This window comes from Rhagoletis zephyria, unplaced genomic scaffold, assembly GCF_001687245.7.
Source record: "Rhagoletis zephyria isolate East Lansing unplaced genomic scaffold, Rhagoletis_zephyria_1.1 Rzeph_scaffold_00099, whole genome shotgun sequence".
In the NCBI taxonomy this organism is placed as follows: Eukaryota; Metazoa; Arthropoda; class Insecta; order Diptera; family Tephritidae; genus Rhagoletis; species Rhagoletis zephyria.
In genome coordinates, this window is record NW_016157183.1 from 163,776 (window position 1) to 187,075 (window position 23,300).

Sequence of the window (23,300 nt, forward strand, 5' to 3'; positions counted from 1 at the left end):
ACTTTCATAAATGTATTTTAAAGAGCGAATTTTCAGTATTTGCTGATGATATATATTTAGAAGTATAAACCCTTTCCCCCCAAAAATATATTCCTGCGTGCGCCCCTGGCACTTAGTATTTATTATTTGTAAAAAATATATTTTTACTTTCAAAATGTTTGTAATTTTAAACATTTCATGTGTATATTTTAAACAACTCATGTTCAAACTCAAATCTTGAACATCTTGTGCGTATACTTGAACAGATTCTGGTTGAAAAATAAACACTTTTCAGTAGTAGTTTTACATGCACTTTTTAGAGTGTACTGATACCTCATTTATTGCAAGCGCATAAAAATTGTCGAGTTTAGGGGACTTTTCTTAAATACGGCCTTGAGTTTGTATGTGTGTATGTACCGGAATTTCAGATTTTTGGAGCAGTGTGGCTAAGGAGTTCATCAGTATTTATTCAAAATTTATATGTATATACAATCGCACTTTAGCAGAAAAGTGGTTTTTCAAGAAATTTTAGGAAAATGGGGGTGGCACCGCCCACTTACATGATATATTCGTATCTCAAAAACTACTTGACCGATCTCGACCAAATTTGGTATCCACATTGTGTTTGTCCTCTTTAAGTATTGTCTTGAATAGTTTTGAAATCGGACAAAATCTACTCCTCCTAAAATATAGCTAGTTTTGAGTTTTTTGAAATTACCGCTACGTTGGTCGAGCCCGGGGTTTTTGTCCGATTTCAAAAATTTTCGACATGGCGCTTAAGAAGCCTAAGCGCAATGTGTTGGTCATGATCGGTCGAGTAGGTTTTGAGATACGCATATATCATATAAGTGGGCGATGCCACCCCCATTTTCCTAAGATTTCTTGAAAAACCACTTTTTTGCTAAAAACCGATTGTATATATCAATTTTGAATAAATATTTATAAATTCCTCAGCCACACTGCTGAAAAAATCTGAAATTCCAATACATACACACCAGGGATGTTGCGAATGTGGAATTTTAGACATCCGCGGATGCGAATGCGGGATGCGGATGTTCAAACGCTAACATCCGCGGATGCGAATGCGAATGCGGATGTCAAGTATTTTTATACCCGAGCGCACTTGTACGCAACGGTATTATAACTTTTTTCAAATAACGGCTGTTTGTAACAGGCAAAACGAATCGAGATAGATATAGACAAATGTATACATAAATGATCAGAATGAAAAGAGTAACCGTATGTGCACACGATAACTCGAGTACAAATTGAGATATCTTAAAGAAACTTGGTATGTGTACTTATTTTGAAATAAAATTAAAATTGAGAGCTATTAAAAATTTTTGGAAATGGGCGTAGGCACGCCCATTTATGATTACATGTGTATATCTTGGGAATCGCTCCACCAATTTCTCCCAAACTTGGCACAGTTGTTGGCCTTCACAAAACATACCAAACGGCTGAAAATTTAAAAAATCGGATAATAACCACGCCCACATCTCACATAACGGTAATTTAGAGAAATATGAAAGCTTCGATAAATCAGTAATCAATACTGCAGCTAATTTATTCAAAATTGATGTTTGCAATAATTCTTTAGCAAAAAGTAGGCTTATAATAAAGTGTTGGAAAATGGGCGTGACCCCGCCTACTTAAAACCACATATGTGTATCTCTGTAACCGTTCGATCAATGTGTACCAAATCCAAAAACTTTGAAAGTTATTAAAATCTGACTAAAATTACGACCACCTTTTTATAACGCTAATTTTACCCAAAATTGATACTAACAACAATCCCTTGAAAATGAATTAACATTATGGAATTTTAGAAAATGGGCGTGATGCCGCCCACATATATCTATATAAGTTTATCTCATTATGTCTAACTGAACGTTCTATCGAAGATGTTTGAAATAGACGTAAGACCACCACTGCTTACCATGTAGCGGTGGTTTTCAGAAAGGTGAAAAAACTATATTTAATACTTGCGACGGGTGTTTAATGTTCGGCTCCGACCGAACTTAGACTTTTTTACTTGTTAAGAAATTATTTAGGTGAGTAAATTAGGTGATTTAGTTAAATAAAAAATGGAAAGGTTAGTAATTTTTAATAATTTTTTTTTAGTACTTGAATTTAAAAATTGGAACATTGTATTCAATAAAAAGTTTTTAAATCAAACCTGCACCACTAAATAACTACTCGCTCGCTGCGAAAAACTTGAAACTTGACAAAATTGTAAATTCTTTTCGATTGACGCTGCACCAGTCGAGAGGACTTTCAGTTATATTTTTGTTTTTTTTTATTGCGGTGCAATAATTCTTTTTTGGGAATTGCATCGGTCTGCAAATGTCGTATGTATCCTCCTGACTTTCATCTTCACAATCTAGTATCATGGCAAGATCGTTGATTAAACACCGTTGTTTTCCAAAGAACTCTGCATTCTCATTCTTTTGGTTGTTTCTGAATGTGGAGAACCAGTAACGTCAACAGCGTTTTTCGATTTTATTTTTTGTAATTCATTTTTGATCCTTTCTTCTGTTACTGACCAGATATACGTTTTATCATTGCACTTGCGTAATATTCCAGGGACCGAAACAGTTATTTTTTTACCAGTTAAACTTGGCCTAATATTTTTTATTCCGAAAGTTTTTTTCTGGATATAAACAAACAGCTTATCAAAATTAAACAAATTTGGTATCATGTGAGAGGACTGAAATAGCTTTTAAACAGAAATAACGAACGAAGGTTACCACCTCTATTTATATATTTTTGTATATAATTTAATACTAAAGAAATTCATATACCTGGCCCAAGGTTTGTTCTATGGTAATTAATTATAATTTTTTATTGAAATATTTTTTAATAGGTGACTTTGCTTGTTTAGACATTTCAGTTTTAAAGCTATTTAAGTCCTCTTGCATTTGATACCAAACTTGTTTAATTTGGATAAGCGGTTTGTTTATTGTCCGGAAAGGACTTTTAGTTGGGAATAAAAAATATTTGGCTAAGTTTAACTCGTAAAGAAAATAACTATTACTTTCGGTCCCTTCAATATTCGCATTCGCAAAAGATCCGCATTGATTATTGCGAATGCGAAAGCGAATGCGAATGTTTAAATTAATGCGGAAGCTCCGCGGTTGCGAATGCGAATGCGAATATTCGCAACAACCCTGATACACACATATAAATTCAAGACCGTTTTTAAGAAAAGTCGCCTAAATTCGATAATTTTTATGCGATTGCAATAAATGAGCTATCAGTTTATTTTAAAATAGATTTAATTTTAATAGTACTCCATATTTTGAAATTATAGAAATTATCGATGATCGTCGAAATTTAAAAAATTAACAGAAGTATGGGTCTTTTTTAAATTTACCCGATAAAAAATCCCAACAAGCCTAGTCCGGTAATAGATTATTATATAAATCTTTAAAAGCCTATGTATATGGGACATTCTTTTTCATATCGGACATCAAATTTGGTGTCACACTTTCGATTGGCTTCAAAATTTTTTTATGGGTTCTATACATGAAATAAGCTACCACGTGTTCGAGGAATTTTTTTCTTCTTTTTTTCTTCGGAGATATGATCTGTCAAAGTTTGTATTTTTTCGTGATTCTGACTAATCATGTATCCTTCAAATCGTTATATCTCGGGTTCTGCCCATCGTAGAGACTTCATCTTGACTTCAGTTTAAAGCTAAGAAACGGGCTTAACATTTCTATATATAAGAAGGTAAAGATTATCCTAAAGCTAACTTTGCTATTAACATTGAATAGGAGGATAACAATTCCCATCGATACCATATCAACTTCTGCACTCACATTAAAGAAATTTTGGCTATGAAAAGAATCTCTTCGAGCAGCGCGAAACAAAACTATATTGGAGAAAAGGTGAATCACTTTCCTCCCAGTTCGTCGATCTGACGTTTTAAAAAGAAATATTTTCATCTATCTGGTGAAATCAACTACAGTTGCGTTCCTTTGACCACCCTTCTGTATCATTTGTATGCCCCTTCACAAAGGAGGGAAACTTTTAGACCAGTTGCCGTTGTCAATAAAAATAATAACTGATTTCCTGAGAAGTTATTTGGCTACCATCCAAATTTACATAAAATTGAGGGTTTGTGCCGAATTTACTTTCAAACTAAATAAACTTACGATTGTACCAACTTTTCCATCACTTTATGTAATCCAGCAGCTGATTTCGTATCGCTAATTGCGCAGCTGACGTGTGTGTGAACACCAAACTCAATGCCGCAATTTAAAGCTTAATTGCCTCAGCTAATTGGCCTGTTTGAACATAGTCTAATGAATTGGCTTTGGACACGAGTTTTATTTACAGTATGAAATAAATAAATAAACTTTTTAAAGTATCATCATATCACCGTTGGGATATTATTATTATTATCAATTGCATTTTATTTACATACAATTTACAAAGAACTCAGACATTTTTAACCGGCATAAAAAAAGGGGAGGTTATCAATTCTTCGGAGTATTTTTACTTCTTTTATTTATTCCACCGCATAACTTTGCACCGCGTGAACCGATTCCAATAATTTTTTTTTTTTACCGGAAAGATGGTACCTTAAGGGTCGTCTCGTAATTTGGTTTAGACCACATTATTAAATCATGAAAAAATTAACGGTTAAAGATGTACTCAACTTTCAAAAGTAATACAAAGTTTTACAAAAGAATTTTAATATAAATAAATTAAATAATTTCACGAAATTTTTACACTTTTTTATTAATTTTCGTCGATTTCTGGTTTCTCATTTTTTAATAATTCGAATAACGAAAATTTAACTGAACTTGTATTTTTATCATGTAGCTCATTTTGGTGGAACGAATTCGAAGTTAGCAAATTAAATCTTCGAATGCATATTAAGTATATATCAGTGGTAAACTTTTTTAGGCTGTAAAGTGTAAAAAGCAACAGTAAGTGAGTATGCATTGCATATTTTTAGGACAATGTTTTCATTCGCAGTTAAACTTTAAAGAGCTCTCAAGAAAAAAAGAAAAATTCTTACAAAATGACGCACAATAAATGGAAAGGAAAATTTTTTCTTTCAAAATTTCTTATATCATCATAAATTTAGCTCCAAAACCCACCCCTTGTATGCGCTACGTGACAAATTTTATATGTAAAAGTAAACACACACAGAAACTGGTTACCTCTCTTTATATGCGTAAATTCAAACAATAAATGTTTAAAACTCAAAAAACAAATTTGAAATTTGTTCTACGCCACACATATGATAAGTAAAAGTAAGCAAGCAGTGTTTAAATTTGCATTCATTAAGAGAGGAAACTGGTTACCTATCTTAATATGCGCAAATTTAAACAAAAATTTTTTAGAGTGTAGATTTAATTTTAGATAGTCCTCTATATTTAATAATACGGGTATTTTTTAATTTACCCGATAAAAAATCCCAACAAGTCTAGTCTGACAATAGATTATTATATACCATTTTAAAGGCCCATATATCCTCTTCTCAGATAATTTTCGATCTTTGAAATCGAATCAAAAGTAGCCATTCAAAAACTAATAAATCTACAAAATCCTATTTACCTAAACCGACAGATCGCGACCTCTAAATGACCTTTATAAAATCTATAAAAATAGGCAATAATAATTCTCATAAAAACGAATAAAATTAGGGGGTAGGGTCTGAAACTTCCAAAAGAAGCATTTTCGATTGGCACCCTAATGTTTATACATATATGTAAGTGTTATCCTGCAACACAAATATTTACTAACTACTTCGAACTGAAAAAGCTTGAATGGCAACTAGATTTACTTAGATGTGTCCAGTAATCAAGAATATTATTTCGTAAAAATATCCAATAAAATTGGCCGTACATTATTTTGAACCTAAGAAAACTCTTCCTGCACTTTTAAGACGTTGTCAGTAAAGTAGTTTTTATAGTGTTTCTATGTATATTTTTGAACGAAAAAAGTTCTGATGAAGTATTTTAGCTGTGAATCTAATTTAAGTAGTAAGCATATATGCGCATAAACAATTTATTATTAATTTACTATACATATTTGGGGGGTTCACAAGGCATCGTAAAGGTCGTAATGGCTTTAAGTTGTAAAAGTTAAAAATATTTTTAGTGCTTTTCGCCTACGCCAAAATGTTTTTAAAACTGATGTTAAATATTTATTATTTATTTGTATTTTACGCTGCAAATTCCCCAAACCAATTTCAGCGTAATTTAACGGTGACTCCCTTTCATGTGACTTCTTTAATCTGATGTTGGAGAAGATAATAAGAGCTGCAGAACTGAACCGCTCAGGAACAATTTACTACAAGAGCGTGCAATTGCTGGCTTATGCCGATGACATCGACATCATCGGTAACAAAAACCGCGAAGTCTGTTCTGCCTTTTCCAAGTTGGATAGGGAAGCAAAGCGCATGGGTCTGGTGGTAAACGAGGACAAGACGAAGTATCTCCTGTCATCAAACAAACAGTCAGCACATTCGCGCCTTGGCACCCACGTCACTGTTGACAGTTACAATTTCGAGAAAGTAGAGAATTTCGTTTACTTGGGAACCAGCATTAACACCGATAATAATGTCAGCATTGAAATCCAACGTAGAATCACTCTTGCCAACAAGTGCTACTTTGGACTGAGTAGGCAATTCAGGAGTAAAGTCCTCTCTCGACGTACGAAAACCACGCTCTATAAGTCACTCATCATGCCCGTGCTGGTATATGGCGCAGAAGCATGGACAATGACAACATCCGATGAGGCGGCTCTTGGGGTGTTTGAGAGAAAGATTTTGCGGAAGATTTACGGTCCTTTACGCGTTGGCGACGGCGAGTACCGCAAACGATGGAACGATGAGCTGTATGAGCTTTACAACGATATGGACATAGTGCAGCGAATTAAAATACAGCGGCTCCGCTGGCTTGGTCATGTCGTTCGAATGGACACCGACGCTCCAGCTCTGAAAGTATTCAACTCGGAACCCGCTGGTGGTAGCAGAGGAAGAGGGAGGCCCCCACTGCGATGGAAAGATCAGGTGGAGAAGGACTTGGCTTCACTTGGCGTTTCCAATTGGCGTCAGTTGGCACAGAGGAGAAACGACTGGCGTGCTTTGCTGAACTCGGCCAAAATCGCTTAGGCGGTTACAGCGCCAAAAAAGAAGAGAAGAAGAAGAAGTATGTGTTGTTGTGTACTGCATTATTTTGTGCTTGTGCGCGATGTTATGTAGAATCTGTGTTTCAAATTATCAACATACATGTTCGATAACACAGTCGCATTATCATATCGTCTGTATGTATGGATGTACTCGTGTACAAAGCTAATTCATTAGACTATGTTCAAACAGGTCAATTAGCTGAGGCAATTAAGCTTTAAATTGCGGCATTGAGTTTGGTGTTCACGCACACGTCAGCTGCGCAATTAGCGATACGAAATCAGCTGCTGGATTACATAAAGTGATGGAAAAGTTGGTACAATCGTACCTTTATTTAGTTTGAAAGCACATTCGGCACAAACACTCAATTTTATGTAAATTTGGATGGTAGCCAAATAACTTCTCAGGAAATCAGTTATTATTTTTATTGACAACGGCAACTGGTCTAAAAGTTTCCCTCCTTTGTGAAGGGGCATACAAATGATACAGAAGCGTGGTCAAAGGAACGCAACTGTAGTTGATTTCGCCAGATAGATGAAAATATTTCTTTTTAAAACGTCAGATCGACGAACTGGGAGGAAAGTTATTCACCTTTTCTCCAATATAGTTTTGTTTCGCGCTGCTCGAAGAGATTCTTTTCATAGCCCAAATTTCTTTAATGAGAGTGCAGAAGTTGATATGGTATCGATGGGAATTGTTATCCTCCTATTTTCTTTATACAGAAATACATATTTACTTTTTAGGTACATCTATCTAATTTAAGGTAAAGTTTTCCGTAAATTAGGTACAATTTTATAATTCAATTTTCCATCCCTGATGGAATATCAGCTGTAAAAAAGGACCAAAAACAAACAGCTGATTGATGTTTGTTCAATAAACATATGATTGTACCAACTTTTCCATCACTTTAGGTAATCCAGTAGCTGTTTTCGTATCGCTAATTGCGCAGCTAACGTGTGTGTGAACACCAAACTCAATGCCGCAATTTAAAGCTTAATTGCCTCAGCTAATTGGCCAGTTTGAACATAGTCAAATTTAAACATACTATAAACAGGGTTGCATAGAGAATCTGACACAAATTAATTGCCAATTAATTATTAATTGTATGATAATTTGGGTAACATTTGAGGCTTAAATTTGTGAAAAGGTTCTTAATTGCCAATTAGGTGCCTGTTTGAACATAGTCTTAAGCTGATAGCGGCAGAACAAAAGCAAACAATATACAAACATATTATATGCACAATGACAATCAGAACAGCGTCGCCGAAAGCTTTCGCTGAAGATAATTTACCCAAAAATAATACATAGTCATTCCAGCAAAAAAAAATAAATATTTTTCATTGGACATTTTTAATAATAAGAAATACACATACAATTTTCATTTGTTTAGACATTTCGAGCCCTAACCGCCAAAATAACATCATCTAGATGCTCTAGGAATATTTCTGCATCAAATAGAAAACTTTGAAAAAATAATGTCGCTTACGTTATTTTGGCGGTTAGGGCTCGATATGTTACCTAACCAACATTTTTTTCGAAACTGCGTTTTTCACAGATTTTGGTAGGATATGTATTTTAAAATGCGCCTTCAATAAAAATTTTAAAGTCTTATTACCAAAAACAACGGAGTTGCATGCCACTTTTCAAAAAGGCCTACCTGTTTTTGTAACATTTTTTATAATGCTTTTTGCTTCTAACAACAACTACGGTTAAACGAAAAGATGCATCGCAATGTAAGCGAGCGGATANGTTGTAACATTTTTTATAATGCTTTTTGCTTCTCCTGTAAAATTAAACATTTGTACAACCATACGAAATTCATTACCTTTTTCTACCAAGAAAAGATTAACAACTACGGTTAAACGAAAAGATGCATCGCAATGTAAGCGAGCGGATAATGAGTAGTTTTGAAGCCACAAGCAAAACAAAAATTTTAGAGCTAACTTAAGTATGTCTTCTTTTCACATTATCACAGATGCTGTAGCAGAATAGATGCGTGTTTGACTACCAACTGGTTGGTCACAGGTCAAACCCTGTGGCACGGACGTTTTGTAAAAGGACATGTGACACATTGCTTTCGAATGACAACGAAATTCTTGCATTTTTTCGTGCAGAGGTTATAGGGGTCATCCTTTACTTTTTGCATTCCCAAACATTACCTTTTCCGACTGGGAAGTTTTCTTCAATGTTGTCTTGTTTTGGCTTTAACGAAAATACAGTTATGTTAAATGTGTATGCATATTTTAAAATATTTTCCAATGTAAACTTTTATGTTTCATTCCGATTAATGTACGTAAATAAGTATACGTTCAAGAGGGCGTATGCCACTCGTTGAAAGTTAGCGAATAAGTGTTTTTGAATTGCCAAATATATGATATTGGCAGAACAAAAGTACATAAATATTTGACGACCCGAGCGGACGTATTTGGTTTTATTCCGTCATCCTACACATCAAAAAAATTTACAACTTCAAGACATTACGACATTTCGTGAGTTCCCTAATTGTATACCCATAGATAATAAATTCTTTTCGATTTCATTCTACTAAGTAGCTTTGAAAATTGTTGCCTTACGCTAGTTATATTCAAATGAGAGATTCAAGTTTCATACTTACCAGCTTAGATTTGTACTTCCTTTGTATGAGATGCCGTGTTTTGGGATCTGAAATGAAATATGAATTACTTTCTGCTGAGGTTTAATATTTGCAAGTTATAATAATGTGTGGGTGGTAGCACGCCCATTTCCTAAAATCCTATAACAGCCTTATTTTTTTATTAAGAGATTGTTATAAGCACCTATTAACTCGGCGTAAATTGGCGTCCTCAGTTATATTGAAATATCAGAGTCTTCGTATTTCCAAAGTTTACCGTTTTATGGGAAGCGGGTGTAATTTTAGTCCAATTTCAAAAATCTTCAACGTGTTGCTCTTCCGTACCAAGGTAACTAAATCCTCCGAGTTTGGTAGAAATTGATACATTTGTTACCGGGATACACGTTTTTGGTCTAATTTTCTGCTAAGAGGTTATTGCAAGCGTCGATTTTGAGTGAATTAGCCTCAGAAGTTATTGATTCTTACCATTATATGAGAGGTGGGCGTGGTTATTCAAAGCAATGAGATACAGCCTTTGGGGGGTTGAAATAACACAAACGGCAATAACGCAAAATTTGCTTTATTTCACTTTTAAATGGGAAATAATACCAAAATCTGAGTTTTGCCTTATTTTCCATTGCTTATTTATACTATTTGTAACAAAAACAGTTTACTGACCAAAAGGGAAAAGAGCTTTGTTTATTCCAAAAATACAATTAAACAAAAAATGTGATATAATTCATATGAAGGAAGTAATATTCACAAAATATTGTAACTTATGAAAAGTCTAACAAAATAAAGAAAAGAGTCGTCTTTAACAACTGCTCAACAAATTGGACATAGCGCTTTTGTATGAATTTTATCTGCATGCTTTTTAATATGTTGAAAACATTGCTGGGAAACCTTAAAATGTTTGCATGGAACCATGAGGAAATAAACGGGCGAAGTAATAAAACAGCTTTCCCGCTTTATTTTCTGTCATTCGGCTGCTTTATAGTGAAATTTGAAAGGCAATTTTTCAAATAAGGCAGTGCCAAAATCGTTTTCTTACTCTAATTACTTCACCTGGTATAATTAGGGATGCAAATTTTGAGCAGTAACATCGATACATCGATGTTTCGATGCATCGGAGAAAACAACATCGAGGCTAAAATACATCGCCAGAGAAACATCGATATATCGATGGTTTCCGATGTTTTGCAATTTGTTAATATCTAGTTAAATTTAAAGCAATATTGAATACTTTAATAATTATGAATGTATTTTCCTGTATTTTATTATCCTTTCTATACCCTATTATTAGAATCAAAATGCATACCATCGTAAGGTCATTCGGGCCTAAAGATCCTAGGCCTGATCTTGTTGAAATTCTAAGGGGTGTTTGGTTCTGTTTTAACGGCTAGGTTATTAGATTCAGAATGAATCCAACAATTTTATTGAACTTGGGGCCGTTTTTATGAAAAATGTTGTGGAAAAGCAACAATAATTTACAAAGGTAAGAAGTTATAGCTGCTATTTGGGAGATCACTACATCTACTAATCAGACTTCTTCAACCGCGGTCACTGAGGAGATGTGGTGATCTCCGAAGTAGCAGCTATAACTTCTACCTTTTGTAAATTATTGTTGATTTTCAATAACATTTTTCATAAGNTAAATTTTTGAATATAATTGATATAAGGCCATAAACAACACAAAACAAGTAAGAAAGTCTAAGTTCGAGCCGAACATTAAATACCCGGCGCAGGTACTAAGTATATGATTTTCACCTTTGCGAAAGCTACCACTACATGGCAAGCCGGTGTGTATCAATTTTGAGTAAATTAGCGTCCTTAAATTTCGAAANAAGAGGCTCCTTACTTCGATGGTTAAAACATCGGTAAGACTTCCATCGATGTATCGTCAATTTCGCGATGTTAGTAAATTGTAAAAATCGATGGCAAACATCGAAAATTTAACCGATCTTATCGATGTTTCAAAAACAGTGATGTAAAAATGTGTAAAATTTTACCCACTCTCAGACTTCTAAATTTGAACGTATACTCGGTACAAGCAGGTGGGATGAATGGCGCAATAAACAGGTGAAGCAATAAAACAGCTTTCTCGCTTTATTTTCTGACATTCGGCTGTCTTATGGTCTGATTATGGCAACTTAACGTAACTTACGGCTCTCTCTTAAAAATTCTGTTAAATGGGTGTTGCTTATAATTGAACAGCCGAAACTTAACGTAACTTAATGCCACGTCGAAATCTGTTTCATTTTGATTCTCTGAGTTCTACGTTCCGTAAAGTTAAGTTAAGTTGCCATAATCACGCTTTTATAGTCACATTTTATAGGCATGTTTTCAAATAAGTCAGTGTCAAAATATTTCTTCTCACTCCAATATTACTTCACCTGGTTTAATTCCACCATGGGTGGGGTGCATGCAATAACACCATACGCAATATTTCCCATTACTTGGACATTAAAAAGCAGTTTCAGAAGTGAACTAGTGTCATTTTATTATTATTCTTTTTTCTAAACGGTTATAATGACAGCAGTGCATAATTGCGAAATGAGGGAGAAGAGCGGGGTGGCGCGGTGCGGCGCGCGAACGCGGACCGCCGCGACGCTGGGCACTTTCAAAATTTTATACTTACAAATCCGTCCATTTATCTTGTTCATGTACTACTTTTTGTCAAATGTAACTGGGTGACTACCTACATATGTGCACTATTTTGTTTATTTCTCAATTGTTAAGTTTAAAAGTTGGTCTTGTTGCTCAACGAGAAATGAAATAAAGCAAATTTGTGTTATTTCACATTCAATTGGGAAATAACACAAATTTGCGTTATTGGCGTTTGTGTTATTTCACCCCCTCTTCCCCCCACAGCATTTCATCATAAGCGGGCGGGGCCACGCCCATTTTCCGGAAACTTCATAACGACCTTATTTTGTACCGAAATTCTACTTCACTTACCAATTTGGATCCAATATTTACTGAAATATCGCAGTTTTTGCATTTTTCGAAAATACCGTTATATGGGAAGTGGGTGTGATTGCAGTCCGATTTTGTCCATTTTCAATACCAACCTACCTTGGATGAAGGGAAACCGTCATACCAAATTTCGTTGAGATATTTAAATTTTTGTTTGAGTTATCGTGTAGACGGACAGACGAACGGACCGGTGTGGCTAAATCGGCTTCTCTTTTCATTCTGAGCAGTTATGTATGTATACAATTGTTTGTATCTATCTCGATTCGTTTTATCTGTTCCAAACAACAGTTATGCGAACAAAGTTTGAATGCACTTGTGCACAAGTGCGCTCGGGTAAAAAAAACCGCCTGTGAGTAGTTGGTGTAAAGCGGTTATGGGCACTGCCTTGCCCGCGGGCAAAGCTCTTTTAGGGCCGGTTAATCTCCGGTTAAACATAGTTATCGACGTTACCGACTCCCTGTTGTATGCATGGAGTCGAAGACGTCGATAACGATGTTTAACCGCAGATTAGTGTTAACCAGACATTGAGTAACCGGCCCTTAAACTTGCTTTACATTTGTACAGGCGCGTGCAGAGTAAAAGCTCTCTCTGCCCTTCGTTGGTGTAAAGCCTTCATCTCCATATATTCTCTCGATTGAGGGAGGAATTCCAGTGGTACAATGAAGTCTTGCCAATTTCAAAGCTCCAAAAATCCCATTCTCCTGGGAAATAGGCCGTGTTTATCCTATTTTAAAACCTTAGATGTATATGAAAAATACTTTTACAAAAAGACGTGTAAAAAAATATTAACGAAGAAAGACGCATGAAAAAAATTCTGTTCTGGCAACATTTTTTGTCTTCACTTTTATTTCAACATATTATGGGTATTCTCTAAGTCTTGCACAATGCATGGATTGCACGAAATGCAAAAATACTATTCCAAATTTCGAAGAGTACGAGAGCACCCCATCGCAAAGTGTAGCATGCATGGGTAGTAAGCAGCGAAATTATGTATCAAATACAATAAGAGACAGCAAAAAAATTAAGTGAGTGAGATGAGAGGAATGAGAGAAATATTTAGCAATTCCAACAACAAAATAAGTAGCATAGGGTCGCATTTATCTTATTGAGCTATTTTGCACAATATATACATGGGTTTCGACGTTGCATATTTTGCAGCGATAGGAAATGTTGTTTCCCATGTATTTTGTTGTTGTGTGTTTGCAAGTTATGCTATCCATGCAATCCGTGTCACGTGCAATGGCTTTGCAAGAATTGGAGAATACCCCTATTTTGATTAAAAGAAAAATACTGATAAAAATAAAATATTTCACACAAACAACAAAAAATTTAATCGATAATCGCATGAGGCTATTGCCTGAAAATTTTAAAATGAACTTAGCGGCATTGTGCTACTATGACAGCACGGCCGAGTAATCATAGCCAACTTATGTACAGTAGACTGCATCACTGCCCATAAAAAAAGCGGTACTGTTTTTCCACTGCAATTATAAAATCTATGTATTATATTTTAAGACTTCCACCAAATAAATAGTTTTTTTTTAATATTTTTTGAAAAAATTACCTCAGATGTCTGAGTAGTTTAAGCTTAAAAAGATTTCATAAAAATAAAAAAATAAAAATTCCAAGGAATCATAATAATGAGATTTTTGAGACTGTTTTTGCACTTTTTTCAAAGACTAGTTTAAGAAAAACTTAAATAACTCAGACAAAACCTTACCATTTAGACTTATGGGGTAGCATTTTCTCACCCTTTTAATTTCTTTGCGAATAAGCTCACTCAAAATATGAACAAGTAATTTTTAGCAAAAAAACCGACTTCAACTCTCATATAAAAAAAAATATATATATATATATATCTCATGATCCACTGATCGGATCTTAACCATATTAGTATATCTGAGACACTACCTTTCCGATGCAAAAAGAATTATCGAAATCGGTTGACGTGGTCCAAAGTTATGCGGTAACATACATAAAAAAAAAATATTCCGACGAACTGATAACCTCCTCCTTTTTTGGAAGTCGGTTAAAAAGGGAGGTATGTAAGATAAACGAGTGTCATGTCATTCCATGTTTAATTAAGATATGTTGGTATTGAATAAAAAAAAATTGGGACGTGAATGAGTTTTTTTTGCAAAGAAACAAAAAAGTGAGAAAATGATACCTGTGATTCCTTATAAGTCTATATCGGTAAAGTTTTGGAGCAGGTTTTCAAGTTTTTCTTAAATAAATCTTTGAAAAAAGTTAAAAAACAGCATCAAAAATCTCATTATTATGATTCCGTTGATACAATTAAAAAAATCAAACGGTAATTCCGAGCTACTTAAAACTTGCACATTATTATAATAAAATTGATTGGGCTACAAATCTGCATACTCTGCATAAAAAATCTGAGTAAAAAGTTGAAAATTTTCATGAAAATTCACTGAATTTTCGCGAGTTTTGCACAAAGTTTAGGAATTATATATTTATGTTTTTTGTTGAAGAATGGACCATATTTTTATACGAAATTAGCGGAAAAATAATAGAATAAAATTTTGTTGCATATATTGTGAAAAATTTGCTGTGCCAATACTTTGTTCCGGCAGTGTAGATTTTTTAAGCTTAAACTGTTCTGTCATCAGAGGGGATTTTTTCCAAAAAATCCTTTAAGAAACTATTTTGACTACAAAAAGAAAAATGTCCCTTTTTTGTTTTGTACCAATAGCCGGATATAAAAATGTACCAATCTGTACAAATGGACCAATCGAGTGCCACTGCCTTAAAAATGTATGCAATTAAAAAAAGTAATTCAACAAATTCTCGTAAAAACTTCGAGTTTTTTAATTAGATTCTGAGTATGCAGTTTTGTAGCCCATTGATTTCTAGTAAATAGAATAAAGTACAAGTTTCAAAGGGCTAAAAACTACGATTTTTTTCTAGAATTTTTTAAAAAATCGAAATTTGTACGAAAGTTTGTTGATTTTTTTTTTTAATATTGCACAAATTTGGAAACATGAATTCAAACGGGTTTTTTTTAAGAATGAACTATATTTTTATAAAAAAAAAAAATAACCAAAGTTAAATAACAACGAAAATAATACGTTAAAACTTAGCAAAAAGTGGTTCGGCTATAATTTCTTGATCACTGTATGTTAGGGTTGCCAGACGTACTGCTTTTGGGAGTAAACGTACTCCTTTTTATTGCAATGTACTCCCTTGTACTTCCAAAAAAAAAATATCTGCAAATGTACTCCTTTATTAGCTTTGTACTTATTTTGTACTCCTTTTTCCAGCTATTAATATTTTATCATATAATATCTGTTGCACAGTTTTTTTTTTTTGAAAAATAAAAGGGGCCTTTATAGATTTTGCGAAAAAGTAGTTTATTGTTAATTATCCACAGATTTTACTTCAATTTTATTTATTTGTTTTTAAATTTTAACCTTCATTTGGGTTTACCGGCGGTAAACACTTAGGGAGAAAAGCGCAAGTCTTCGTCGGTTACTTTATTACATATCTTCAGAACACCTACGAAACGGTAATGGCCGATCATAAAATTTCTTCTCAGCATTGAGCTATATTCTCTTGTCCGTAGTATGTCTGCATCATTCTAGTCTTCGATGACCAAACTCACGCAGTCAAGTGCCCTATATTTTTCTGACAACATCTACTCTTTGTGAATGTACCGTGAGTTCTTTTTGAACATTATTGCGGGTCTGTACTTTATTGCAGGTAAGGCGCGGAAAGGGGAAGGAAACTATCAACGATGACCCACAGCATTTTCAGGTTATTCACCACAGATTTGATGTGCAGTTCTCGTAAGCTCTCAACTACGAATTTAATTCATTCGGGTTGTGAAAATGGTTGCCGTGGATTTCTTATGAAAGAGACTAAAACCAGACCCCCTTAGCAAGTGCATTCGTATGCGTGATTTTGACATTTATGCATAGAAGCAGAAATACTTACATACAAACATCTTACGTGTTCATGGTGCCGCGTTAAGAATTTGTATGCCAACTTATCAGTCAAACCCAGGTGGTTTGCAGTAATACCATCAGTGTTGCAAGAACTTTTTGGGCCGACCGGCTAAATTGGCCAAAAAAACAGCTAAAATGTTTCAGCTAAAATTAACATGTTTTATTTGAATAAAGTTGGAAGACTAATAAATTCATTAAATTAGTTTTAGTTAACAAAGAAAACTGTCGTTGTACTTGATTAATGAAAGCTCTACAACAGAACTAATTTTTTATTATTTACATAAATATAAAAAATAGATCAATTACAAACGTATGGCGTTTTTTTTATTGAAAAATTTTGCCTTCTTATATTGTAGCATTTGCACTAGGTTACTTTTCGTCCTGCAAAATGGCTATAAAGTATTCCACTTTTGCTTATTCGGTGGGCAATATTTTGTTAAATGAACACGTAAAGCTGTGAAAAGGCTGAGAAAAAACGGGCAACATTATTTCGAGAAAAAAAGCCAGTAATTTTTATTGAACAAGCCGGTCGGTTTTTAAGTTTTTAACAATTAAACTATGTGATTTTATTTGTATGTCCATATATTCGAAGCGTTCCCGTTTTTAAAGACCTGCTCACTCTCTACACTCTCTACAGTGACCCAAATAGAAAAAAATTATGGTATGCCGTCCTGTAGTATATTAAATTCTAGTTTGATGAGGAGCAAATTTGAATTAGCGAGGACTTACTGCTGATTTTTGGCATTTTCTTAATAATGGTGTTACGAATTTTTTGCCATGCAAAGTATGTTCGACAAGTTTTTTATATGAAAAAATCGGAAGCACAGTCAACAAAAAAATTGCTTAAAAGCAGCGGTAAATACTAGGTACTTTAAACTTCTACTTTATTATATTAAAGTTAAAAATGTTGTTGAAAATTTTCATAATATTTTCACAAAGTATGAAGTTTGAATTTAAATGGTATTTTTTTATCTAATCAGCTATATTTTTATAAAAAAGAATAAACATTAAATTAGCTAACGAAAAATAGGCAATAGACAAGAAAAACTTCTCCGAGATAAGACTACCCATTTACCTAAATTTTGGGTCGCTAAATTTGTAAAAATGGAAACTTATATATATAATTTTTAAGAAAATATTGCAACTAGCAAATTCGACTAAAACGGCTAATTTTTTTTTGCAAAGCGGCTAACAAATCGGCTGCCGGATAAATCGAATTTTCTCCGGCTGTTTGCTTTCGCAACCGGCTAAATCTAGCCGGAAAATGGCTCAAATGGCAACACTGAACACCATACGCAATAAGGCCATAATGGCTTTATTTCGCTTGACGATTGGAAATAAAACCATGATTTCGATGCGGCCTTATTTCCAACAAGAAATGGAAATAAAGCCATTACGGTTTTATTGCGCTTTTTAAATTTATGTTTGGGAAACATAAAACCCACGAGCAAATGTGCACCCGCCAAGTTATGCACTCACAAACTAAAACTTACATAAGCACATATAACGTATGCGGAATTAAATATAGACTATTTCTAAGCAGACTTTAAACAATTCCGGTAAACACAGGAGCCAAACTAAGTATACCAAAATCTACTGTGCAATCTTCACAAGCATTCCAATAAAAATAATCTCGTTGTATATTATAATGCTGAAATAATGTCCTTGAAAGCGAATTTGCTTGATAATTTTTTATACCGAAACTCAATGTCACTATTCGTGACTTTTCATTTTTTCTCTATGAGACTTAAAAAAACTTTATTTATAAAGGAAATATCGGCTTTATTGAATAGGGAAACAGTAGAAAGAAAACCCACTAGTGCGAAAAAACATGATCCACATAGCAGCGAAATGAGACCGTGACAAGAATCAAAAATTGCACTGCAAAATCACAGCGTATAATGACAATAAAGTACAAAGTAAGCAAAAAAACATTAGAGACTATGCAAGAGCCAGGGAAATATTTAGTGAAATATGTGCAAACCACTTTACCCAAGATTTTTTAAAGGTTGAAAAAGAAAATTAAAAGCGGCTATGAGCGCTTGAACCACATTCATTTCAGTTTTGTACAACGGATTATGGAAATATTTTTCATTGAGGCCCCATAAAAGGACACCTAAATATAACTCTCAACTGTTTATCGTATAAATGGCTAAACAAATAATAACTCAAATTGGCACAATAAAGTCACAAAATAATATTTTTAAAAAAGCCCTCCGCACTATGTCTGAAAACTTAAACAGGCCAATCGTTCGACAATGTCTACATATGGGAGTGGAAACACAATATTTGTTGCTAGTTGAATAGCTGTTTCTTTTTACTGCATCAGTTCGTATTTCATTCCGCATACGTTATTTATTTTTCAATATCCAATAAACCTGGCGATATCAAATAATTATTTATTTCTTTTTATTAGTAATAATTTGTATCAATTTAAATAATTCAGTGTCACACGTCAGGGGCGGATCCAGGGGGGTAGGTATTTGGGGGTTGAAACAACCACCCCAACACGACGCACCACATAAGTATAACAATAATTTATGACTAAAAGCGAAAATCAAACAAAAATCAACAAAATAAAATGAAAAAAATTAAGCGACGCAGAAATTTCACAATCATGCGAATGCAGATAAATACAGTCATTAATTCGAAAATTCCGAAAGTGCTCAGGGAATCGCGCGAAGATTGTGCAATAATTGTGCAATTGTGTGTTTACTGGGTACATTTGCCCCTTCTGCCGCCGATTATTCAAGGCAGGGGTGCTCAACAAATTTAAGTTACTGAGCCAAACGACAACAACGTCAATATCAATTACAACAACATCGTTCTGGGAATTGCAAAAAAAAATTCAACACCAAACTAACAAATTAATGGTACAAGCATACAAGCATTTTGTCCCGTTAGTTTTCTGGACCATCGTGAGTTACTGTCGAAAATTCAGAATATCTTGCCAACAAAATGCACTGAACTCAATACAGAAAAAATGCTTGAAACGATGCAAGCTTTTGAAAAACAATGGCCGAATGATATTGTGGGTGAATTCTCAGCCAACTTCGCGATGTGGAAAAGGTTAGAACACAACAACATATTTTTATGTTTGCAGCAGTGTTGTCACTTCAGAAACCAAATTAGTTGTAGATGTTTAATAAAAACAATGGTATATCTCTAGAAACGTGTGTTAGAATATTTGTAGCAACATAAAAATTTGCCAAAAATCCGACCATGAAGTAGTATTCAAATGTAGATAAACTGCATTTTTAGTTTTCTTCTATCGCGCCATTTGTTCGAAATATTTGCCTACTAAAAAAAAAAATCTTATTTCTTAATCTAATAAGTTCTAAGTGTTGTTACCTGTAGAAATACTGTTTTTTAAGCAACTTCACAGGCGTATTCTCAGGCGATGTCGAATCTCTAAGAAAATCGCCTCATATAAGTGCAGATTATCCTTTACGCACACAATAGAAATTTTGAAACGGCAGCACCTTCAGCTCTTCGTCTAACACAAAATTAATAATAAATTTTCTTGACATTTAAATTCATATTGAGGAGAAAATTGACTGTTCAACCCATGATACAAAAAAGAAGGTAGTTTCATTTAATGGCATACGTTGTTGTTGTTAACCATTTGACTTTTAATAATATTATGACATTTCATTAAATTCATGCTACCTGATCACGAGCAGTAAAATTTTTCAGAAGATTTCACCAATCCACTCAAAGATGTCGAATATGATGAACCTGAAAATTAATGCATAATCTCAAAAATGGGGTTGACGAAATTAGGTTTCAGAACGGATGAAGAAAGTGATTAAAATTATACTTATGCTAACTGCTTATCGGAGGGCGGTCGCTGGAAATTTTAAATTTGAAATTTGTTGAAGTTAATGGTGAACTAACCACAAAACCTAATTTTTTGCAAAATCTGACGAGAAATTTAAAAGTAAATTTTCACGAATTTCATCACGAATAACGAATTTCATGTGAACAAATATTCCCAAAATAATAAAGCAAAACAAAAATAATTTTTCCCAATTTGTTTTTTTTCTGCATGTTAAGTTTTAGAATTAGATTTTTAAATCGCAAGATTGCATTCAAAATAAGAAAATGAAAAAATAACAACATAATGCTCTCGTGATTTTTGTTATAAAATAAAAAGAACAATTTCAATGAAGTCTCCTTTAACATTACATATTTTATATATTTTTAATAAAAAAGGTGCGAACCACGTAAGTGAAAAAATAACCAAGCACTGATACTGATTTTTGATTTGAAATATTTTTAAATTGGTATAAATGTGGGAAAGAAAATACTCCGATTTATTGTTTTAATATTATCAAAGTGGCAAGGCCTTTGAGAATACTCACAATTTATGAAACTTCAAAAAATTGTATTATCCGTCAAAAGTTGTTTATTGAAACTACCTTCTTTTTTGTATCATGGTTCAACCCTTATATAAAAAAAAACATTTTTCAAATTAGGTTAATAATTTTATTTCAGTAAAATTGTGGTAGTTCTTTAAAATATGTGGTAGCTGTGGTAGAATTGAAAAATTACCCAGAATGTGGTAGATCTACCTCAATTGAGGTAAAGTGGCAACACTGATTTGCAGGCGGCGGAAAAAAGAGCAAAATCATTTATTGATGCTCTCAATAACTGCAACAAACAATTGTACCCATCCATACATCTGTTGCTACAAATTTGCGCAACTCTTCCCGTGTCAGTGGCTTCAAGTAAAACAGGCGAAGATCGATTGAACGGGCTAGCGCTGTTGAACGTGCTCCGAAACGTGGAAGTAACGAACGAAAATGTTATCGACATTATGTCAAAAAAACCAAGAAGATTGGATATAATGTTATAAAATAAAACATTGTTAAATATTGTGACAAAAGTCATTCTACTAATAGTTCCGAAAAATTCATTTAATAAAAATACAAATCGATAAGAGGTTCATAAATATTTAGGAAACCGACCCCCCCTCCCCCCAATATGTATACTAGCAATACCCGGCGCGCGTTGCTACGCCAATGAAAGTCACATGTATTTAGAGTTTTGAAACTGAAGACCTTTTTATTTACCTTNACACACAAGTCACATGTATTTAGAGTTTTGAAACTGAAGACCTTTTTATTTACCTTAATGCTAACAGACAAACAATATTTTAAGTTTTTTCATTTGGTGTGTAAATATATAAATTTTGTGGTGACCCAACTCGTAAACAGGCGACGTATAAATGGCCATGTGAAAAGCACATTAAAATCCAAACCCGCTATAGTTAATGATTGACCTTGTGCTTTATTTATAGTTGTTGCAAAAGCATGACGCAATGGGAATTGAAGCCGCTTGAATTCGAACGGTAAATCGTTTGAAATCATCGGTATACGTGGAATCAGCACATCTTCCCAGTTGAATATACCGCTGATGATTGTTGCCTCGATCAAATTCGGTGTTAATTTTTTTTTTAATGGGTACCCGATATTTTTAAAGCGATACTTTAAATGGGTACCATATCGATACTTAGGGTTCGATATCGTGTCCCTACCTAGAATTTTCAATTGAATTTGACCGTTTAATTTACTAACATCATCGTTCTTCGGAGCTAAAATTGCACGTGTGCGGAGCCATTCCGGGTATCGGTAGTTGATCGCTAAGTTCGGAAATACTCTGTCGATGACGTCTTGAATGCCCTGTTGCATTTGACAAAATTTGGACGGAAATGATATCTCATTTGTTGTGCGATCAATAGAACTTCACCGTTTCCGATATCCAAAAGTTGCTTTGAAAATATTTGGGCAGACGCATCTTGCAGCAAATGCACTCGCATATTTGTTGGGAGCGTAATTTTTTCGACATAGTTCCACAGATGCGATACTTTTGAGCACGCGTTCAACACCTCTGTAGCCGTTGATCGAGGCATAACCGGTAATGTTTGAGGAAAATCACGAAAATCTTGCATAGCTCGCTCAACTGCATCGAGCGATTTCTTATGTGTCGTGGTGCATTCATCTTAAATTATAATTTTGTACGTTTTAAGGACTATGGTCATACCAGAGTTTTTGCTGATGTTGCATGTAGGTGTTTCGTTCTGCTTCAAAAAAAGTTTTCCCCGCACCTCCTGGATCATCTAGGAAGATAATTCCGCCATCTCCTTTGATTACACGTTGCATGATTTTGTTATAAGCTTTTTCTGATCAGCAACTAAAAACTCTTTTTGCATTTGCACAAATCGTTATTAAAAATTTTATTATATTTTTTAAGCCTTATTAAATTATGCATTAATATTGAGCATTTTTAAATATTAAATAAATTCGGTTTTTAAATTGCAACCTGGTGAAATTTTTCACAACTCTGGCATTAACGTGCATACATATGCACACATATAGATTTAAAAATTTGGAATCGGCATTTTCCTTCTGGTAAGCTTTCGATTTGACAGACTTTGAAGTTTATCGCACTATATATCTTTGGTATTTCTTAAAAATATTATCCGATTTTATTTTTTAGGTATGTGGCAACCCTATATGATAATTGGTCTTGACTGAAACATTTCCCGATAGCTCCCGTTTGATACGTATCCTGCGAAATAATTTTTAATGTACACATTTATGTCATTTTAGTTTTTTTGAAAGAGGTGGCAACTCTACTC

General features: G+C 33.9%; 1 protein-coding gene across 12 annotated transcripts in view; it reads right to left on the bottom strand.

The window, feature by feature from the left end:
* The window catches only part of Rab3-GEF (Rab3 GDP-GTP exchange factor), a 224,210-nt gene that overhangs the window by 80,300 nt on the left and 120,610 nt on the right, over positions 1-23,300 (bottom strand). For all 12 annotated transcript variants that reach the window (XR_001849260.1, XM_017632680.1, XM_017632673.1 and 9 more), the window contains one exon: positions 9,744-9,790. Coding sequence is in view for 11 of the 12 variants with exons in the window: in XM_017632680.1 (XP_017488169.1) it covers positions 9,744-9,790 (47 nt within the window). In the remaining variant the exon portion in view is untranslated. The remainder of the gene's footprint in view (positions 1-9,743; positions 9,791-23,300) is intronic.